The sequence below is a fragment of the Amblyomma maculatum genome, chromosome 4, assembly GCF_055883805.1.
Source record: "Amblyomma maculatum isolate TAMU_Amacu chromosome 4, ASM5588380v1, whole genome shotgun sequence".
Taxonomy (NCBI): domain Eukaryota; kingdom Metazoa; phylum Arthropoda; class Arachnida; order Ixodida; family Ixodidae; genus Amblyomma; species Amblyomma maculatum.
In genome coordinates this window covers 20,840,933-20,864,463 of record NC_139347.1, presented here as the reverse complement: position 1 = coordinate 20,864,463, position 23,531 = coordinate 20,840,933, and the positions used below count along the sequence as shown (strand labels likewise).

At 46.3% G+C, this 23,531-nt stretch overlaps 1 protein-coding gene across 1 annotated transcript in view; it reads left to right on the top strand.

Annotated features, from left to right (window-relative positions):
- Nucleotides 1–282: 282 nt before the first annotated feature.
- The window catches only part of LOC146190468 (paired box protein Pax-6-like), a 78,764-nt gene continuing 55,515 nt past the window's right edge, over nt 283–23,531 (top strand). Inside the window, exons 1-2 of the mRNA XM_084600166.1 lie at nt 283–326; nt 22,259–22,444. Coding sequence (XP_084456292.1) covers nt 283–326; nt 22,259–22,444 — 230 coding nt within the window. The remainder of the gene's footprint in view (nt 327–22,258; nt 22,445–23,531) is intronic.

Below are 23,531 nucleotides of genomic sequence, written 5' to 3'. Positions count from 1 at the left end.
TTGCGCGTAGTTCTATATGTACACAAACAGCACCAGGCTTCGGTGGGAATAGCTCTTGCAGGAAAGGGGAGTGGGTGAGGAGAGGACTCCGTGTTCGAACTGGCGGAACGATATTTGTCGTCGCGGCGCTTGGGCGCTATTGTGACGACCTGCTCGTCGCGCAACGCTGCGCGCGGCGGGCGCCACTCAATGCGCCTCCACCGATGCGAATCTAAACTGGTGCACGCGTTCTTCTCGCGCACGCGCACGTGGTCGCCGTTCACGGCACCACGACTCGCCACAATGGCGGTCGCGGCCATCTCCCTCCTCACGTCAAGCGAGCGCGGGTAAGTGCCGAGAGAAAAAAGGAGAGAGAAAGAGAGGAAGAGAAAGAGCTGTCCGTCAACGACCACAGACGCGGCCGGCGCAGGAGCGCCAAATTGGCATCTCGTTAACGTCGCCGCGTGAGTCGCATTGAACGACGACGTCGCGGTGGGGTGGCCTGCAGAGAGAGGGGCTGAAAAGGAGATACACATTCGCGAAAACGTGTACGAGTTTACGAGCGGAACGCCGGACACCAGTGGAGTGCGAGGGGTGAAAGGAGGAGGAGGAAAGGGGAGACTGGAAGAAAATAAAGGTCACACGAACGGGAGGCGAGTGAGGTGCAGAGGATTGCGCAGAGAAACCGGCAGAAGATGATGAAGAACGCAAGGCTACAGAAGGTAGGGCTTCTCTGCAGCACTTTTTAGTATTGCGGAAAAGACAGCTTTTCCTGCCTCGTTCAGGTTTTGTCCTCCCCCGCGGGTTCTGCTTGACGCCTGAATGGCGCCCCGCTGTCCTAGCTTCCGGTCGGCCATTGAAGGCGTCTGCCACAGGGGGTCGGGTGCGCTTTCAGCACGGGGAAGCAAAGCAACCTGCGGCGCTTTTGCCGCGCTACTGATGCCGATGCCACTGCGGCGGCACCCCCCCTCCCCATTAATTCGAGCACGGCCCAGTGAGTACGACGGGCTGGCTGCTGCCTTGCCGTCTCTGAATGCCCCCTCGCGATCGCGGGAACGGTGGTGCGACGCTGTACGTCGGAGTACATACATACATGGTTACTGCTGTGGCGCTGAGAGATACGTACGTCAACGGAACTCGTCGCAGCCGCCGAAAGGGAAACGCTCGCGGTGACTGACTGGCCCCGGGGTTGCCTGTCCTTTCTTGTGGCCGTTCTCTCCCTTCCCCGGCCTCATTCTATCCCTGCGCGTGTGCATTTTCCTACATTTGCTTTTATATCATGTGGGAAAGCAGGGGGGTTAGGACCCGGGGTTGCTGTCGTAACGGTTCGCAGTAGGAGACGGGCTCTTCAAGGCGGGATCCCCGCTGGTTTTATAAGTTGGGCGCGTCGGGAGAAGAGCTCGACGAACGCAGGAGGGTTCGTCGTGACGGCCTCTCGCTGGGCTCTTCGGGCTGCTCTCATCTCGATCGCTCTCGCTTTCTTTCTGTACACGGGAAGCCCCCGTACTTTTTTGTCCTCTTTTTCGTTGTAGTACGAGTGCAAATGGAAGAGTGTGTTCGTTGAAATTAAGGGTGTCTGAGTGTGAGTGCGTGACGAGTTTGACGTGTGCGTTAGGCACAAGTACGGCCGCGTATACAAAAAAAAAAGTGAATGAGAGATGAGAAAGTGAAGTGCGCGCTATACGCTCTGCGGTGAAAGTCAAGATCGCCCTTGACGGCGCGGCGCGGTTTTGGGAACCATCTCGAGCGTGTATATATACGTGATGCAGAGCCGATCGGAGTGTTAGCTACGCATGCATGCGTGCGTGGTGTCTGATCTGAAGGACCGCGGGCTCTTTTGGAATTGGCGTTCTCGCCGACCATTTTGCTTCGTCTCCTTTTTTTTATATATACATATGTATATATATGGCTATGCCTCTTAAAGTGCATGCACACAGACTGGGTATTCATATATACACAGCTCGGTGCTTCGGAATCGGAATGAGGAGCGCCCCCCCTTGGCATTGGCGCTGGGTTCAGGCGATTGAATCGGCCCTCCATTGAGGAGATTGAGATGCAGAGTCAGGTTGTCTTGTGCATGCACTGGAAATAAGAAATAAAAAATAAAAAAGAATCAATGAAGAGACACTGATTATTTTTTGTGCTGTTTGCCTTCGCGTTTAACGAACGAAATTTAACATTTACGTCTCGCTTTCCTTTGGAAGTATAGTGTAATATATTTGCAATACACATGCCCATGCAAGTTCTCAAATAAACAATGACTCAAAACTTAAGCATCAATAACGAACATAATGGGCAAAGAAAAATTTAGAACGAACAGGTTACGCGTCAGTATACAAATCTGTCAGTGTTGTGAGAAGGGAAACAGAAAGAAATAAAATTGTTATTTATGCGTCGGGTTGATAGAAAAGCAATTCACTCTTTGGGGGATTCGGGAGATGAAAGAGAGTCACTGTATATTTATTGCATGGGATGCGTGTACACGTTTCGTAAAAAGTCTGGAGATGATGTGAGATGATGTGTGTATATACACATCCACATATATAGATTCTCTTCCCGTTGTGTTCTAATTCTTCTGGATTTGCGGAAACTTGACAAAGATCAATGACAACTACTTATCAAAAGAAATATATACAGAATATTTACAACGACTTGCAATATGCGCAAGCTCTCTGGCTGCCTCAAGGACCCTCTCTGTGATTACTCGAGCATGCATGGCATCTGCCCATCTAGCCCCAGACAAGTTAAAAACAAGTTGCAATGGACGATATTTATAGCCGCCCCGAGAACTCTGTGCGGCGACTAGAGCATGGGCCCGCCCACCTTCTCCAGACAAGTCGACAATGAAAAGCAGTACGATGGCGCTTAAAGATACTCCCACCCTCTCTGCACACAAAAATAAAAGATATAAACAAGAAGTTTCCGTGACATGAGTTGGCATAGGGATTTCCTAATCGCTCAAAATTATTAATTAATTAATTTACTGTTTTACTGCTTCCAAATGATGTCAGGACTTTTTCACTCTCCTTCGTGCTTCACATCAGATTGCATAATATGACCACGTGCACAATACACACGGTGCGAACATCTTCGCGCACTCATCCGTGGATTGCGTAACATCGCGTAGCCCGCAACCATGCACAAGGGCGGACGGCGCGAAGATGAGTCATATAAACAGACCGGATGCCAGACGGGAACTCAAGAGAACTTTGAGACCTCCGCATGCGCTCGCTGGCCGAAGCGATCCTGCAGTTACTACGCATCAGGAGTCAGCAAGGTGCTCCCTGGCCACGCCAGAAGAACGTTACACTTCCGGCCAGGAAAAATGACTTGATTTTCTGTATCCTGCTGGCCGACAGTTAAAATATAAATGATGCCACACAAAAATAACAAAACGACGCGCCGAGCCTCACAGGAGCCCAAGGGGTTCGCTTCTAAGCCGCAGCAAGGTTTGCATATAATGCATCCAAAGTATTCCAAACCATGCCGAATGCGGATCATTTTGTTGTGAAAGCAATACTACTTTCACTTTTCAGCCCTTCGCGTAGCGAGGCGGTAGCTACCATTGACCTTTAGCATGACCTTTGGCGCGCCGCCAAGCACAGTTGCGCAAAAACAAGGGCCCCAACTCGCACCGTCAACTCGCGCCGCCAAGCACAGTTGCGCAAAAACAAGGGCCCCAACTCGCACCGTCAACTCGCGAGGCAGTATAGCTACCAACCGCGGCCTAACTCCCGCTCCTTCCACGAGAGGCGCTACAGCCAGAGTGACGTCATCCCATCTGCCGCAAAAACAGGGGCCCCAACTCTCGCCGTTGGCTTGCGAGGCGGTAGTCTAGGTAGCGGTAGCTACCAGCCGCGGCCTAACTCCCGCTCCCTCAGAGAGGGAGCGCTACAGCCGGAGTGACGTCATCCCTGAGACTGTTGTGAGGCCGTTTAGAACGACGTTTGGGGCGTCGGTTCGGGTACGCCCTTACACACCGAGAGTTAAGCCCAACGTTGATCTACGGCCGGGCGGAGCTACAGTTGTGCCACATGCTCCTAAAGCTAAGAAGAATTATGGGGCTGCAGCCGCAGCTACCACCGGGGGTGCAACGTTGGATACTATAGGAGGTGGCCTAGCGGCAGGGAACCAACGCAGTCTCCAGGGATGCTTTCATTTCTGCTGGCGTAAAGAATGCCGTTGCAGCCGGTGCCGGAGCGGCAGTTGTACATTTTGCCTTAAACCCACAACCAAGTATATCGTTGCAGACACGGCACTCCTTGCCTCGCTACTAGTTATACATAGAATAACCAGGCACGTCCCGCAATAAATAATAGTTGAACCATATGCCGTGGCCAGAGTGAATCACTGCATAACCATAAGCATAACCACAAGCGCCACAACCAGCTACACCACCAGCTGAACCTAGGCGTAGCCATAGCTATTGCTTTCGCAATTACCAGGCTTAACGAAGCTAAGCCACTGCCAATTTGTTCTTTTTTTTTTGTTTTTGTTTTTGTTTTTTACCGTGCTCTCCAAAGAGCAAACGTTCTGCGAACTTTGCATTATATGTGCACAGCTTATATATAGCTCTAAGCGTTAGATGTGTGAAGAGGATTACCTTGAGATTTTCGGTTTGTTTTGTGGGTTGTACGTATACGGTGTAACGTCCCAAAGCGCTCAGGCTATGGGAGACACCATAGTGGAGGGCTCCGGAAATTTCAACCACCTGGGGTTCTTTAACGGGCACTGACATCGCACAACACACGGGCGCCTTGCTTTTCGCCTCCATCGAAAAGCGGCCGGAATTCGATCCCGTATCCTTGCACAGTATAGTTGAGCGTCCTATAGCCACTCATGACGGGGCTTGAGATTTTCAATGATATATGTTGTCGTTTTGTGGAGTTTAACATCCCAAAGCGACTCAGGCTATGAGAGACGCCGTAGTGGGACTCCAGAAATTACGACCACCTGGGGTTCTTTAACGTGCACTGACAACGCACAGCACTCGAGCGCCTTGCTTTTCGCCTCCATCGAAAAGCGGTCGCCGAGACCGCCGGGATTCGATCCCGCTTTTAATCCCGCTTCCTTATAGGAACAGTAGTCGAGCGCCGTAACCACTGTGATGAATGCTGCGAAAAAGTAAATAAACTCAGGAAGCCCGTGGGGTCTTGTCTTTTTTGCCCGTTATCTTGTTAGCGCTTTTTTTTTTTTTTTAATAAGCCCGGAGGCTTATGATGGATCGCTCTCTCAAAAAATCTGCCAGTGCTGCGCTCTTCATGTGCTTCGGGGCTATACCTTGTAGTATAAGGGCTAAATGCAGCACACTCCCTTGGCATGATGTGACGTTCATATCGAATTTTGTTCAGACATTGACGTCACAGGCACCATGACTGAGAAACACAACGCTTAAATTAAGAAGCGCTCTTTGAATGGCATTTAATCGCAGAGTTAATCGCAGAGTAATTCGCGCAGAGTTCTGGGGAAATTTGCCCTTGTTCTGTAATTTACAGAAACGCTTTCATCCGCCATGCTTCGGGCTTTTGACCCGCCAAAAACATAAATTGAACTTTTATTGTCGCGGTTTTACCCTAGTTATGCGAATACTTTGAGCCATTTAAAAAAAAAATGTAAAAGACCTATTTTGAAGTATTCTGCAGGAAATAATTATTGTACGCGAGTTGGACACGTCATTTTCGTTCATGAAAACTTGATATATGCATGAAAACTTGAATGGAGAAAATAGGAATAACAACAAACAAACAAACAAAAACTTGCAACCAAGTGGCACGCTGTTTAGAGCATGAACTGTGGAGCATACCTTCGCGCAGAGCGGAGAAATGTAATAAATGATTGGACTGATTTCAATTTGCCGATATCGAAGTAATCGTATCTGGAGGCTTCCGAAACAAGTACAGCCTCTTGAGATTTTTTAAGACGTACCGAAATGTAGATACGCATGCATTTGCGCATTTTTGTATAGATGAAATGGAATCCTGCTCGTCAACATAAGATAAATATACTGAGCACTATAGATAATCAACACCACACGAATAAATGCCCCAATATGATAGTTTCAAGAATGCTTGAACAGTACAGCTCCACTGAATCCCCTTCCACTCCCTCTGTTCGTGTATACATTTGTTTGGCTAAGAAAAAAGGAAAATTGAGAAAAGCGTCACTTTGCCCCACGACATATATCGCATCCAAAAGACACAAATTTCGGAGCATGTGATATCTCTGTTTATAAAGAAGCGCTGCTGACCGATTTACGCAACAAAAAGGAATACGACATAATTATAATGAAAGAGAAAATGATGCACTGATAGCTTGATATCTACTGTTTCTCTTTCCTTTTTTCTTATTTGCTTAAGGATTGCACTTGCAGTCAGCGGAGAGAGAGAGAGAGGGAAAACTTTATTTGTACATTGAAAAAAAAAAAACGCTTTTTCTCAGGCAGCCTGACAGCTTTATGTGAAAGAGCATGCACATACTTGCGGAATAATGAAAGCAAAAGTCACTGCGCAGTCAGAGTGAGGCAAAGTAAAAACCCCTCCACACAAAGCGTGCAATATATTTTGTGCGGAAGCTGGAATCACGTTGGTTTCAGGACTCATACCGGCAGAATTTTCTATATCGAACCCAGCACAGCCCCTTCGATAGGCAGCTGGTGCTGCTGTTTCTAGTTTCTCGTGCAACTAGTCGCGGCAACCAGATGCAAATATTTGAGAGAGAAATGGGGGAGTGGGAGGCGATGCTGCGCCAATATGCTACATCTAATTGGTTCTCAGGGGAAAACGTTACGCAGGACTTAACGCGCGAGCAAATCTAGCGAACGGGATGTCATGCAGTGGCAAAATGTCTTGCGTATAACGTCGCGTGCGTGTCACTGGGGGCACGGCCGTGGCCCGCTTCTGCCAGTGTCTGTGCGCGCGTTCAACACTTTTTCTGATGCCACCACCGCCAATATTCGCTGCTGCAAAGGGGCCACTCAATCTCTGCCGCGTACGGGTCGCTCGTGTTGCGTAACGGTTCGACGCCGAAGCTCGCCTCACGCATCACGTGACACCCCACTACCCCTGTAACTCCCATCGTTTTGTGAGAGCGCCCCTCCCCCTTGGTTTCGCTCCAGAGACGGGCCTCAGTGTGAGGTAAGCCTCGTTTAACGGCTTCGCATCCTTGCCTCGCGGAACAAATTCAACACCGTGAGCGCCTCCTCCCCCCATCCACACCACGCGTACGTGTAACACGTGACGCACGTGGACTCGCTGCGAAGAACTAACCCCCTCCCCCCTCATCCTCAAAATTTGCCACCCCTCCTGGCTGTCGGCGTTCGCAGTCACTTCCCCTGCACAATTTTACCAATCCACAACGCTTATCCCACCGTCAACCCACCCCCTCTCGGTACTCCCCGAAGAGCACCCCTCGCCCACTGCACGCATTTATGGATTCCATCCGTTAAGAAACCAATCTATCCGGAACGGAAGTGTCGTCGTCGTCGTCACCAGCGTACCCAGCAGCGCCCGTCATTGTTTACACGACTCAACGCGCGCGAGCGAGCCGACCAGCCAGCCGGCCAGCCGGGTACGGTAGTAGTAGCAGTAGTAGCGCCCGCGAAGGACCGGCCTGCGGCACGCGAACGCCAGCTGGCGCCGAAGCCGGTCGGCGCGGCGGCGGCTCGCCCGCCGGCGCTGCCCTTCGTTCTTTCTCTTGCCCTTTATCTTTGTTCCTCCTCAACTCGGCAAACTCCTCCCTTTCTCCTACACTGAAATAAAAAGAAGAAGAAAGCAGATTCTCAGGTAACTTAGGAGGAGTGGTCGTCGTCTCACTGGGCGGGGCGTCGCAAAATTTGTGGGTGTGGCCATTGCAACAGAAGGGCGGTGCTTGCAGGGGGGACGTGATGGTGGGGTCCGGTGCTCCGGCCTCGCAGAACTTGCGCCCTGCGTAGTCGTACGGGCCCCACCATCCCTCCCACTCATGCCTGATATTAGGAGGAGGGAAGGCACCGCCGGCGATGGCGGGTGAGGTGGGAGGGAGTGGTAGGGGGTGCAGGGAGGGGGTGCGCAGTGGCGGGTGGAGGGGGGGAGGGGACACAACGAGCAGAGAGCCGCGTCGGGCGCACGGCCGGCAGCGTTTCAAGATGGCAGCCACGCGGAGACGCTGAAAAAGCACCCCGGGAGCGTGTCACGAACCGCGAGCGGCGTCCGGCGCCGCGTTCCCCTGTACCCCGGCCGCCATGCGACACTGGGACTGCCACACGGACGGTGAGTACTCGAGCTCGACCGTCGTCAGCGGAATCGTGCGCGTATTTGTACACGCGTCTGCGAGCGAGCGCTCACCTCCCGCGCACGCCTGGAGTGATCGTGCAGGGAGCGAACGATTCCGCTAAGCGGGAACGTCGGTTTCGCTACAGCGAAGCGCACTACTGGCCGCCACTGGCACTCCTGGCGACCACGTGCCTGGGATGTGCGGACGAAGGTTGGGCGAATTTGGTTGCCAATGGCAGTGAGCTGGATGCCTGCGATGCAAATGAATTTTGAGGAGCGCAGTGTTCGGTTCCCTTTCCGTACGACGACTGGAATTGCGAGCTTTCGTTAGCGGTAATGACAGTGTGTGCCATTACAGGGCGCCAGTCTCCAAATAGGACACAGGCGGACTATTGGCGTTGACGGCAGCTCAAACAACGAAGCAGCGACCTTTCGGCACTCCGTACCGTCACTGCATATACGACCGCGCTGTTTTCGCGATGACCGGATGACCCGACGGAGCTCGTAAAGCGCGCTTCGTAGCCTATGTGCTTGTATATACCTATATGTGTTCCGTACGTAGCTGTTTTGTTGCTGAATGCCAATGTCCTGAAATGTCGCGATCGTGTACATGTGCAGACTACAAGGAAAACAATGACATAACTGAATAGATTACGTGATGCATTACGCACGGCTGCGTCGGTCACTCAAGTAGCACTTGACAAATTGCTGTTTGATCATTCATTTGCTGCTTTGTTTTATTTATTTCTTTAAGGGGAGGGGGGAGTGTTCTGAGGCATTTTTATAAACTGCACACATTCCTGTTTTATCCGAATGGATGTGGATCTCTTATTGTGGTCTCTATAATGTACTCAATATTTTGTTTTGTCTTTAAGTTAGAATCGCCTATAACGCAATTCGGGGAAACAAAAGATAAATGAGTTTACGATGACCGTCCAGCGCTGTGCAGGCAGTGCTGTGCATTCCTTTAGGGGACTTTGACCGTGGCGGAGTCCCGTGCGGCACCTAAAACCATCGCTACTGCGACACACACCGATTGTGTCCGATGGGATCACTCCGTCTATTGTCGCTTACAATCCTTTCTTAACGAGAGCAGCGCTTGGAATACGCAAAAGGTCGTTTGTTGTCCCTGTGCTTCTGAATGCATTCTGCCTTGTATTTACCCCCGCAGGTTCTACCTTTCAGCTGCGATATTATATGATTGGTACCTGACTAATCTCTTCTCGGGATCGATGCTGGAACAACTTGGGCGTTTTAATATTCGTAAAACTACGCTCACCGCTGCATCGAATCGTTTACCGACCTCGATTGTGCACAGCTTTCTCTTTCATAGGCCAGGATTAAAGTTCACTGAACTCATTGTGACGTCGAGATTGCTTGTTCGCTTCAAAGCAGCGGCGACACCATTATTCAACGATATACGCTCATTAGCTGACATTTATTTGCCGTTGAACCTCAGGTGCATGGTCTAAATTAACGCAGAAGCCTCGCAACAAGGCTGCTTCAGCAAAGTAGTGCAATACTAATAAAATAGTTTGTCTTGGTTAATTTAATGCGATTTATAGTGTTTAATGACCAGTGAGCATCACTCCGAGTCTGACAGAGAAAGACTCCGCAAGACTGCCGCATTGTTTTCTTTCCTTAATTCTGCTGCTGAGGCTCGCAGTGCACACGTCCACTGCAGGATATGGCGTTATATGTGACGTATAGAAGCTTGCACTAATAGAAGAATCCGCACTGCAATTTTTCTTTTGCATGTGTAATCCCAATGGAGTATAGAGTCTTCCTTCAAACACTACGTTTATTCTTGCAATTTTTAAATGTGCGCTAGGTCAATATGTAAATGCGCGCCTTTCGCTGAAAGGAGCGCAGTCGCATGGCAGGGAGACTGCATGCGTATATACCATGCCGCGTTGAGTGCAGGTTAATTTCGCGTTTTCAGCGTCTCCGCGGGTGCAACGTATATACGCTCTGCTCCCCGCGAGCCGCGGCGTTTATATATGCCCGGAACCAGTTCGCCGGGTCCTCTTTTTATATCCTGCCTGGTTATCGAATAACCGAACGCATTATATATAAAAAGAGATTAACGCGACCTCTGGGGTGCCTTTTGCTCTTTAGAACCCCCGCGTTAGCCCTGTATATTAACAGGTTCATGTGTGTATCTCCATTACGTATCCGCGCCCCTCACTTAAGTGCTCATCCATGTACAGGAAGAACGACCGTGTCGCGGGCGGGTGTGTCTTCGCCGATGCATGTTCCTGCAAGCGCATTCTTGGAAAGATGGCGTTGTAAATATCATTTCCTCTCTATTTTTCACCGAAAACGATATCCGCTTTTCTGTACGTGCTGTCCATTATCTCACCAGAGACACGTGTGATAGTTGAGTTTATATAAGCACATTGTGCTCACTCAAACACGGTTTACGCATTTCGCGCTGATTCAGTTGCTCACGCGTTGCATCAAGAACACCCACGGGTATAGTGATAAATGTTTGGATAAACAAGGGTACGTATAATTAAACATGGATGCTTGTATAGTCTGAACAGAAGACGGAAACTCGCACGAGGGTGGGCGCAGGCTTATAAAAGTACGCGCGGTTATATCCAGCGTTTATATACGCACTGCGGCCATTTAAAAAGCGTCAGTTCGGATTGACATATTTGCAACGTTTTCTTTCTTCGTCATGCTTTTCTTACTTTTTGGAAATTTATGTAACGCTGAAAGAGGCATCGCTCGCGCTCTGATAAAAAGTGCCTTTTTCACAGGGGCACACCTTACTTTTTAAAACCTTGGTTACATTTAGCTGGGACACACGCTGCAGGTATACAGGTGTGTGCGGGTGTGTATGTGTACTTATATGTACACGTACGCTAAAATGTATCCTCTGTAGATATACGGTCTCATGCAAGACATGCTCATTTTGCAGCTGTTTTTTCAGCAGGCATTGAAAACAGGTTCGGGCTATGTAGGCGTATAAGGTATATCTCCCTTCCCGAGAACAAAATAAATTGCTTACTATAGAATTGTATTTTTTTTTTCGCTGTTTTAACAGTTCTGTAATACGTTACTTTGTAAGACAGCGGCTTCAATTTGAGCATAAATGCTATAATTCATGCTCAGTTGCAGAAGGATACCATGCATTTTTTTTTTTGTTTTTTTTTTAAAGGCCTATAATAATTCGGTAAATGGATTCCACCCATCACTTTCCTTTCGTTTACTTAATTGGTCGCTATTGCGCACCCTTGTATTGTCTTGCTTTCGTTCCGTCGAACGACGCTCTTTCAGCGAGTCTTGATGACGTCGACGTGACGAAAAGTGCAGTCGAGGCTCGCATCGTATGGAGAGAGCATCCGAAGGAAATAAGATTTCGTTGTGTACGATATTTGCCATGTGCGAGATATTACAGCTGAAACATACCTGCTAGCAAGGATATTCCCGCTGAAGTCTCTAAAATCGGAACAACAACGTAAACGTCTGTATCATAAATGTTTATGAAAGCAAAAAAAAAAAAAAAAAAAGCGTTTGCAGGGCACTTAATTCGAAGGGAAAGATAAAGAAAGTTGTGGATGCAATCCGACATGATGATGATAGTGAAGATAGGTCCTGCTTTCCCGTTTTCGTCTTCAGAGTTCTGGATTTTACGGAAACTTGAGAGAGATCAATGGCAAACTATTTTAAGCAATAACTATTTGCGACGACTTCCAGATATATAGGCAGTTTCTAGCCGCTCTGCAGATGACCTTTGTACTAGGGAGTGTGGTTTCCCCACATAGCTTCAGACAAGTCGATCACTGAAAAGCAAGGCCGATGGCGACTAAATAGGAAAATATCCCGCACCTTCTCCGCACATAAAAGTGGAGGAAACAAATTATAACTCTCCTTGACATCAGTTCAGAGATTTCCAAATCGTCAAAAGTGATGTCAGGATCACCCACCTTCGTAGAGTTATAGACCTTCGGTTGCGCAACAGTGTTTATAGGCTGATGGGGCGAACTCGAGCCTTCCAAAATAAACGATGTAAGCTGCTAACGCGAGTGCATTTGACATCATCCCACTCACCGGCACATGTTCAGTCGATAATTTCCCACGCCCAAGCCCCACACTTGCTAGTAGAACGCAGTACATTTCCGTATAATAAGAAATAGTCTGGGTTTCTGCTCTATATAGAACCCCACAATGCATAATAAGACATGAAATAAAAAGAAAATGACGCGCCGAACCTTGCTGTCTATAGGGAGAACGGTATTTTCTTCAGTAGAACAAATCAGATAATTTAGAAGTGATGCAGGCGTTAAATAATAAATAAATATTTACAAATATGAAATAAATCAATAAGAAACGCCATGTACAGGGCAGATCGTGGCAGATACTCATTCGTCAAGATAGCTTGCATTCCATCCTTAGGTGGCACAGTAGTTATTAGTAGGCTGAATGCGGGATAATTCAAAAATTCAAATAACTGCAATTTTAAAACAATTACTTCTCCTCATGTTTCAACTTCTAGGCCTCCACTGTTCTGAATCAGTAAAAATGTGCCTATGATGGCGGCATTTATGTAGCAAATTGTAAGGACCCCTAATGTCATCAAAAGATCAATTTTTGCCCCCCCCCCCTCCCGCCCCCTTCCTTCTTTTCTTTATGCCCTCAATCCTCTAGACCATCAGAAGAGGAAGACAGAACATCCCCAAAGCTTCATTCATTCATTTACGCATTTGGTCTGTGACGCCCGCGGCCGCTCCTCAAATCTTGGCGTTAATTCTGCAGAAACTTCCGCAATTCCGCTCCTAAAAACATCACGATAAATCTTTTCAGCTTTTTTCAGCGTATAGCTTTTAGCGCATGCATGCCACGTGTGCTCCTATACCCTCTATAGCTACTCCGGCTACTGAGCATTATGACAGGAAAAATTTCGCCATGATTTTGACGAATGGTATATGAGAGAGGGGTCTCAATTGCTGATAATGCTACCGGCCTTTGTCCAAAACATTTCAGTCAGACATGCACCTCATATTGGGCATAGTATGCACCTATATCTCTTCGCGCTGCGCATCCGTTTTAGCTATAACTCGGCCTTTTGGCCACACTCAATTTTCTCCAGATCGTTTCCCTCAGCAGCGGCGGGCATGAATGGCTATAGCTTTCTCGCGAAGTCGCCGCCATCACGTATACCCGTCAGCATTTCTTGACGCCGTGACAATTTGTATTCGAAGGAGATAACCTGTAGCTGTCTAGTTTACTTTCAAATATGTAATCTCACTCCTTATATATTGCTTTAAGGAGGAGATCTTTAAATGAAATAAACGTAGGTGAAGGCCCAAGTAAGCAAATTATAAAAATATAGCTAAAAAATGCCCGGTACTTTTGGCTAGTAGGCAGCTAATATGGAAACCAGCGGTTGATTTTTTTTTTAATGAAGGCGCGGGAACGTGGCGAGACGCATGTCATTGATACGATATAAGCAATACTGGCATGCGGCTAATAGAATTCTAGTGCGGCAAGGGTTAACATCGATATCGATTTCTAGTATGGTATATTTCAGTGACCGAATCTTATATATACTCTATACATGCGGTTGCGACCAAACCACTTGGAGTGCCGCCGTGTATATATGCGCGCACGCGCGCACGCACGCAGACACACACACACACACACACACACACACACACACACACACACACACACACACACACACACACACACACACACACACACACACACACACACACACACACACACACACACACACACACACACACACACACACACACACACACACACACACACACACACACACACACACACACACACACACACACACACACACACACACACACACACACACACACACACACACACACACACACACACACACACACACACACACACACACACACACACACACACACACACACACACACACACACACACACACACACACACACACACACACACACACACACACACACACACACACACACACACACACACACACACACACACACACACACACACACACACACACACACACACACACACACACACACACACACACACACACACACACACACACACACACACACACACACACACACACACACACACACACACACACACACACACACACACACACACACACACACACACACACACACACACACACACACACACACACACACACACACACACACACACACACACACACACACACACACACACACACACACACACACACACACACACACACACACACACACACACACACACACACACACACACACACACACACACACACACACACACACACACACACACACACACACACACACACACACACACACACACACACACACACACACACACACACACACACACACACACACACACACACACACACACACACACACACACACACACACACACACACACACACACACACACACACACACACACACACACACACACACACACACACACACACACACGCACACACACACACACACACACACACACACACACACACACACACACACACACACACACGTCAGCATGGAAGAATGTGAGCAAGGATGCACGGTAATGCGACTGGAAGAACATTATTAGAAACCCTATGAAACCGGTTAATTAGCATGGTTTACTACAGTATACATGTAAGCTGGTAAAGGAAGAGGCAAAAGCGCGACGCCGTCTTTGGCTTTTTGTAAGTGACCGAACAGTTGACGTTGACGCACCTTTTGTGGTCGGAGAGCAATTAAAGATGAAGAGGATGATGATAATGGTGACTAAATTTATGACGAAATTAAGGTCAACTTCGGGCACACAGCTTCACGACAGAATGTACTGTTCCTTTATCTCAATAGGGTCAATGACCCATTGGTCAAGAAGTTCACAGTTAAATTGAGCATCGTCAAGCATGAAGAAAAAGGAAAATGATATTTCATTACCCATTTCTAGGATTAATATACTACTGATCCGCAGCTAGCGTTTACGTATTGCAGAACAAATTGTATTGCCGCAATGGCGAGAATGCTGCCTCGAATGCTTAAACAAGATGTTTATGTTTTCCGCCTCTTGGGTCTATGCGATAAGATTATAAAATAATATGTCTTTATTGCGTGTTTTCTGCGTAATAAGGATGGAATGTTTATTTGATTTATGAAATTTGTTTAGTACAAACGTTTACATTATGATTTTTATATTTCTCCTTGTTTTTGTTCCCGATATTCTGTTTCTTTAGGCGCAGATGAGGCGTTCGCCACGCTACACTTTTTTTTTTATCCACCAACCTAAGCTCCAGTGCTTCATAAGACGATTAAAATTGAAAGAAAAAAAAATTTCTGTCTTTCTGCTTCCGGGAAGAGGGGTTTCAAGGATTAATTTCACACCGCACCTAAAGAAGGAAGTTAATGTGGCTACTTAATCGACGCTCATTTTCACCCGGCTTACGTCAGTCGTCAGGCATGAAAGGGGTGCGAAGTTTATCAGTTACGCTATGCAAATCTGCTCTTGAGGTTTAATAACTTGCGTAATCATCAGCAATCGCACTTCATGCTTCGTATCAGCTTTGCATATCGCTGATAACCTTGTTCGCAGCTGAGTAGCCACTCGGAGACGGAAAACGACGTTGAGAACGAGTAAAAGGATTCTGATTGATTACATGATAGCACGAGATAAGGCAGAGTCGTTTAAAGCAACGCCTGCTCACATGATTTGTATAAGGACGGAGGCGCGACCATTCCAGCTGACGTCAAGAGAAGAAAACAAAAAAGCAATAATTATGCCGGGTAATTTTCTCGAGACAGTTGGCAGAGAAACAGTGACGCACAACGGATAAATCTTTAAAAAGAAAAGAAAGAAGACAAGAAACATACAGAAAAGAGAAGAGAGAGAAAAAAATGGCGGGGTCTCGTTACATCTGGCCATATTGAGTGTGTCATACAAGCGCAGTTCAAACAAAGAAGCGATGCATGGTTCACTTCTTGTGCGCTATCCTTGCAAGCTCGAGAAGTGAGCGCGAGTCTTTTGTTTAATTTCCCGCACCGTCAGAATTATTGCTGTCTTCTTATTAATGCCAAATTTTTTGTTTGTTTTTTCACACCGCTTATTATTTACGTTTATATTCTGCTTGCTCGGGATGGGTAAGAAAAATCAATCGACATTTCCTTTTTTACCCTTTCTCTTTTCGGGCGGGTGATGGGGAGATTGTTGCGACATACTGCTCTTTATAAGTCTTACTCCCTTTCCTCTTTTCTTTTTTGTCGCGTAAAAAAAAAAAAATTCTGTTTATTAGATGCGGTATGTTTCTGTTTTATTTCTCCCTATATCTCTCTTTTCTTCATATATCTTTCATTGCTGGAGATTCTTATGAGTATTTTGTTTTCAGTAGGAAAAGTTTAATCATTGTCGCCTCATTCGCAAAAATCAAACTAAAGAAGGGTAAATTATCACTCTCAGTTCAGCCGCGATGCCTGTCAAAGCGCTAAATAAATAAGTAAATAAAATATGAGACGACGTACGTGAAAGCAGCCGCAGTATAACCTATAGCGCTCGCGCTCATTACGGAAGTCGACGTGGCACTTTTGTTTGTTTTCATCCGTGCCCGCTCGTTTGTCGTGACCTCTGATGACCGCCTCATCATTTCTTCCCCTCTCTCATTCCTTCCTGAACACATCGTGCAACTTCCGTTATTTCTTTTATTTAAGGTTTATTTATCAATGACGTGGTCGTTTTCTTCATTCCTTTTTTTTTTTTGCTTCTTTATTTTTCCCATCACTTCATCCTAATTTCTTTTTCATACCGCGCGTCCCAATGCCACAGCTGACTTTTGCCTCATCCTACGAGCAAATATAGCCCTGTCGTTTTTTTTTTCTTTTCGTTTTTTTTTTTCATGTCGCTTAATTATCAACCGCATGATATTTTTTATGGCTTCTCTGCCCTTTAGTGTATTTTTCTTTCTTTCTTTTTTTTTTTCGTTCTTACTCCACTAGGCACCCCTCTTCCGCGGGCAAGCCACGGACTGCGCGCGCTCAATTTCTCCTCATTGGCGCTTCGGCGGCAATGGCGAAAAGCCCATTTGCGCGCTCGCACACGCACCTCTGTGCCGGGGCGGCGTGTTAATTGGAAGAAGCCGTGCCGCGTGCACCGCCGTGGGTTCCGTCCGTATCATTCGCGGCTGCGGGTGCGCCCGCGCGCGAGCTCGCTTCCGATAACGAGCCAAAGATGGATTCGGGCCGTTTCGACTGTGCGGCGGTTCGGAGGTGCACTCATGCAGGCTTGCTCCTGCGCAGGCAGTGCCGAGTGTAAGTATAGTGCACAGAGGGAATCCGTTTGTGGATGGCACGTATAGAGGTATAGTACATTTCAGGGGCGGAGGGCTGGAAGTGGAAGCGATGGGAAGGCGGAGGTGCCGAATGGCAATCAGTGCGGTCGCTGAGTTCCGTGTTCCACCGGGCGGAAGGGCCTTGCTGGGCTGCGCGCGCCTGCATCTTCGATAATCGATGCCTCGCTTGTGTGGACTATATCGGCTTGCGCTGCGGCCGAACGTGTTGGTTGGAGATCGAACCCTTTAGCTGTGGTGCGAGTGCATGCTTGAAAAGTGCGTGTTCGCACTTTGTGCCATTCTTGCGCGCACGTATTCACATGCGCTCACGTATTCACACGCGTAAACGTATAAATGAGCCCCGCCGGGGTGGTGTAGTGGTAAGACGCCCGACTACTGTGCCGGAGCACCCGGGTTCGAACCCGACCTCGGCGGCTGCGTTTCGATGGGGGCGAAACGAAGAGGCATCCGTGTGCTGTGCGATGTCAGCGCACGTTAAAGATCCCCAGGTGGTCGAAATTACTCCGTAGCCCTCCACTACGGCTCCTCTTTCTCTCTTTTCACTTTCACTCCCACCTTCCTTCCTTCCTCCTTCCTTCCTTCCTTCCTTCCTTCCTTCCTTCCCTTACGGCGTGGTTGAGGTGTCCACAGTGAGACAGTTACCACGCCTTTCCCTTCCTATAAATCAATCAATCAATCAATCAATCAATCAAACGTATAAATGAAAACAAAACACAACTGGGTGACTGGCCGGACGGATGTAACGGGCCAAAAAGGAGACGCCTCGGGTTTATAAAAAGCTGCAGCGTGAGTTCACCTTAGAGCCGCTGTAGCCTTTCCTATTCTCGCTTTACAGTACATATCTGATGCCGAGGTAACAAGAAATGGGGCCACCACAAACTCTTCTTTGTTACGACGACCAACTTATATAGATTGTACAAGTTCCTGCATTACTATATAGTGCTTACTCCTCGGCGCACCTATATGGTCAAAAATGTATAGATAAGAAGCCTTTTTGGAGGGAAGGCAACACTGACGCACACGCTTTAAAAATGCCGTGCGCGGCAACAAATGACTATCTGGTATATACAAAGTCTGGCAGCCGAGGCACGAGAAAAAATATGACGATTCTTCTGCCTATATTGTCGAGAATAAATATATCTGCGAGACGGGGTGATTTTTTTTTTTTTTTTTTTTTTCACATCACGTTTGTCGAGTGCAATCACTATGAATTTGATACAGCATTTTGAGAGAGCATTTTGTGGTGCTGGTCGAGCACTATATATGCCCTCCCCGTATACCCTTATATGATGCCTTCTATGCCCTCCGCTTGGTAGTCCACCACCATCATGCGTGTTATGCGTCCTCCGGCAAGGCAAACGACATTATCTCTCCAGTGCACATACCTTATCCCTGCAAACCTCTTAACTTGCATCCGCCGGCCCACCATAGATTTACATGAAGAATCATACTGCATTTACATGTATAAAGCTAACCAAGCCGTATATACGGACGTTCCTCGGGAAATTTACTTGAAAAAGGCGCGTTTCACAAGCTGTGTGACCGACACCATGCATCTTTGCGATTGACAAATATTAAGGCGAAAGGCTTTATAAGCCCATGAAAGTTGACAGCATTTGTGCGTCCGCGGAGGGTGTCACACTGCCATTGTCGATAAATAAATTGATTGATTAGTATAAATGAATTTTTATGTGAGGTATGGTGAAAGCGTCTATCTTTACGCAAACTTTTATTGATGTGAAGTAATTAGTTAATTGATTAGAGTTAAGTTAATTAGTTAATTAATGTGGAGTTAAGCCAGCTAGACGTCAAAATAACCAAGGATTCCGGTGTTGTGTGCAAACCCCAGACGTTGAAATTGCTCAAGATGCGTCAAAATTGCATAAAAAACGTGAGAAAAACAGAAAAAAGAAGGAAAAAAAAAAGAGCAAATTAGTTCAAAGGGTCGAATACAGGAAAGGCGTTCGCTTTACCGCTCGTACTTCAGAGAAACCTAAGAGCCTCCAACGAATTTTCGCATCCTTAAGGACGATCGTGCAGAAAAAAATGCGATAGCTCTTCCCGCTTTCAGGCTTATATATATACCCGGTGAAAGGGAACGAAGTACATCGGCCCGCACAAAGAAAAATGAAACAAATCAAGAACTCACCTTTGGAACGTTTTATTAAAGAAAAGTTAATATAGGACTGATATCCATATGGGTGAAATGCTTACTATATCCCAATTTCCCAAGTTTCTGTAAATGTACTGTCTACATATTCCCACTTTCGTTTACAGTAACATGCAAAACATTGCACCATTTTTGCAGGCCATGATTAACCATTTTTTAACACAATTCTGCTAACTATCTAAATGTATCAACGACAGTAATTCTATAAAACTATAGGCTTTCACCATGCCGGTTTGGAATGTACATTCATAGTCCATTTTAACCGAAACTGCGAGAGGATAAAAGTAAAATGTTGATAAATACCAGCATCAAAAATCAATAACGACGCTTTAAAAGAGACCGTATTTCGTTCAACATTGAGGAGTATCAGCCAAGTTTGCGAACTTTATATTTCATTTATGCTAGTCGAAATAGTCAATTTACTACTCGTAAGAGGAAACTGAATGTATAAATCTCACAGAAAAAAATATTCCACAAAAACGTTCACGAACGTTTCTTCTGTCCTGGAAATTACATACTAAATATATAACAACCAAAGCGAACAAAACAAGGGTTACCTTCGAAGAAACTTTTCTTGTTCAGTCATCTCTAAAGTTCTTATTAACGTGCAACCACGAATGAAATTAACAATTCATCTGCATGAGATTCTGAACACGTCACTGACACACATGTTGGAATCTGCGCAAAACCGTGCAGGACGTTTTATTTTGTCTAACTTCGTTCATATAACGTCGCCAAAAAGAAATCGTTTTTAAACTTCATGCCTCTAGCTATATACCTGCCAAAAGCACACCCGAATTTGTCTCATAAGGTCTTCTACCTAATACTAAACTTCGTTCCCGATTGATTCAACTAGCACCCTTCATTTCTCATCACCGTATAGTAATCACCAACAAAAAGTCTGTCCCCATGCAATTGCAATGCAGTGACATGTGCAGAATCATATTTTCCAAGAACCTGTAAAGAACGGAATTCCTTACTCGCTTCATTAACTAGCATCAATGATACCATTCAGTTTTAAAAGGCCGCTTAGAAAGCTAATTAATTAAGTACGGCATTTTCGTTCATTAGCTGATATACTGTGCTGTTTTGCAATGGTGCACCGCTTCATAATAATTTTCATCAATTATTTTATTTCGTTGTAAGAAAATTGTTGACCATAATAATTTTTACTTGTATTGTTTTGTATTCTTGAATAAATTACGCCATGATGACAATGCTTCGCTGCAAGAGGTCACTTCATATTTTTTTATGTGTATTTCCGTGCCAAATTTAATTTTAAATCCTTCCTTCTTGGATATTGGTGATCTCAGGGATCTGCACTACATAGGAGGCGAGACGTTTCCATTTTCACTATAATTTCATGGTAAATATTTTGGCCAGTTTTCAGTCATTTTAAACCCCCGATTCACGCAATTTGAGATATGCGCTTTTTGTTTGTTTGTTTGCAACTAACTTATTCTAGCGCTACACATTACATGAAGTTTGTTCTTTGAGCGGGACGCATTTGCACGTCCCTCAGAAATATTTAACCGACAAAAAATCTCGTTGTTAACTTTAAAAAAAAAAAGAAAAAAAAGGCGTTGAAGACGAAATTGTATAGATGTCGTCGGTCAGTTCGCCACAAATATCAGACCTGTGCATATATCTGCATGCACAAAATGATAGTGTGGTCATTATATGCCAACCTGATAACTTATTCTGGTCGTTATGAAATACCGCGACGATGGAAAATCGAGCCCCGCTGCGTACAGTATACACCGTAAACTGCTTTTTGGCCAGTAATTCGCACAAGATTCGCGCATATATATGATACACGAAGCTGATTTGTAACTTTTGCATGCTTTGCACACCGGGTGTTTCAGCGAACATTTTCAAAAATCCCTGAAAATAGGTGACTCAGAATAAGATAAAATATTTGCAGAAACAAACTCTCAGCCTAACTGGACACAATTTGCTGCAATTTTTTTTTTGTTATACCGCTACTTAACCGGAACTCTAATAAGACATTTAATTAGTATATTCCAGTTGTTTGGTGCCATTCGCGAGTTTCAAGCCGTGGAAAAGACTATATGTATATCAGTTTTCGAATAAAAACATTTATAATAGAATAAAAAATAAATAGAATTTTTTTTTGTCATTTCATAAACCGATTTTCAAACATCGTAAATGAATCAGTATGGCATCCTCTTGCCTACAGCTTCAAACTCCCCAGGTAACAACCGGACTAAGTTAATTAAAAAGTTTATTAGTTGTGCATTCAAAATAGTTCTGCAGAAACTGTGTCCGTTAAAGCTGAGCGTTTGTTCCTGTAATTTTTTTTTTTTTTAATTTTGAGCTCTTTACTTTTGGGAGTTTTTGAGAACTTTCGGTGACACACCGGGTGTATACATTTGCCATTTGAAGGGATATGATGGATGTATAGACGCAAACGGGCACACAATCAGGAGGGCTGCACCGTCCACGTACACGACTATATGTCCCACGCATGTAAGAGCAGCCTGAGCACATGCTCGCACGCAGGCCCAGCGGAGGCGGCTACTGCAGGGGCGCCCGATATGACAGAGGCGACAGCGGCAGCAGCGGTCTGCGATCCCTCGGCCCGGCCGTGAACCGCGGTCGCGCGCTGGAAAGCCGCCGGCGTGCGGGATCCGCCGAAGGGGTCTCGGTGGCCACTCTGGCCACCACTCGCCACTATGCCCCACAAGGGTACGTGCACGACGAGCACAGTGTTTCTATACCCCTCACATATCGCTGCCCCATCTCTTGGGCTGCGGAAGGCAACAACCAACTAGCACGTATAGCTCCGTGCTCCCATCGCGCTGCCAGTAATGGCATGGCACTAATCGTACATCTCCAACTCTCGAGAACAATGCATGACACGGACAACTTAGTTCCAAGCGGTCAGCACTGTGAGTGGGCCGATATGTCAATTGAACGAAGAGGCTTGAACGATGACAATTCGTTACGGGAGGTATATCGATGCAAATAAAAAAAGAAAAGAAAAAAAAAAACGTTTTATTGCCATGAATTTGGCTTTGATCTCACGCTGGTATTCCTGTGGCGAGGTCAGCTGAGGAGTTGATATTCTTATAGTATTAAAAAAAGCATTACGTTATTGGACAGAAACATACTGAGTTTACACAAAGCTGCGCACGTGCACTTGCGAAGCTGAGAAATAATCGCAAGTATACATTGCTTCGAGATACCCATTCATGCAGGATGCGGTTCATATAAAGCGCGGACGCGTTTATGTGTATGTATACCGCTTCATGCCATGGGCAGGTTGGTCTGACGTTCTTGGCTAGAAGCTCATTCAGGGCGATGTTCATTTGCAATCTATATCGGTATGCATGCTTTCTCGCTAAACTCGTGCAACTGAACACTTTCTGCTTGCCAAGATAAGACGCCGCTGCGGTAGCAGTCGCTGCATATGTCAGCTATAGCATGTATACCATGTACGCTAAGAAATAAATATTTCCCCAGTTAGCATAAAAACCTGTAGGTAGTTTGTTTCGGTCCACTTTCCGTAATTTTTTAAACATGCAAATTAAGAAAAAAAAAACGCAATACCTCTCAAACATATATCCCGTGTCCAAGATTACGAAAATGACGTCCTGTGTGCAACATAGCAGCCAGTTAGAGGGACGCTGTGAACTACATTACGAATTACGCAATCCTCCGTGTAACACTCAATAAAAGCAGGTGCGCTTTTATGTCCAGCCCGCGCAGGATACAAGTGACGAAGAAATAGAAAATGAAATGACCGCGCTAGTTTCTTGGGCATGCTAACGTT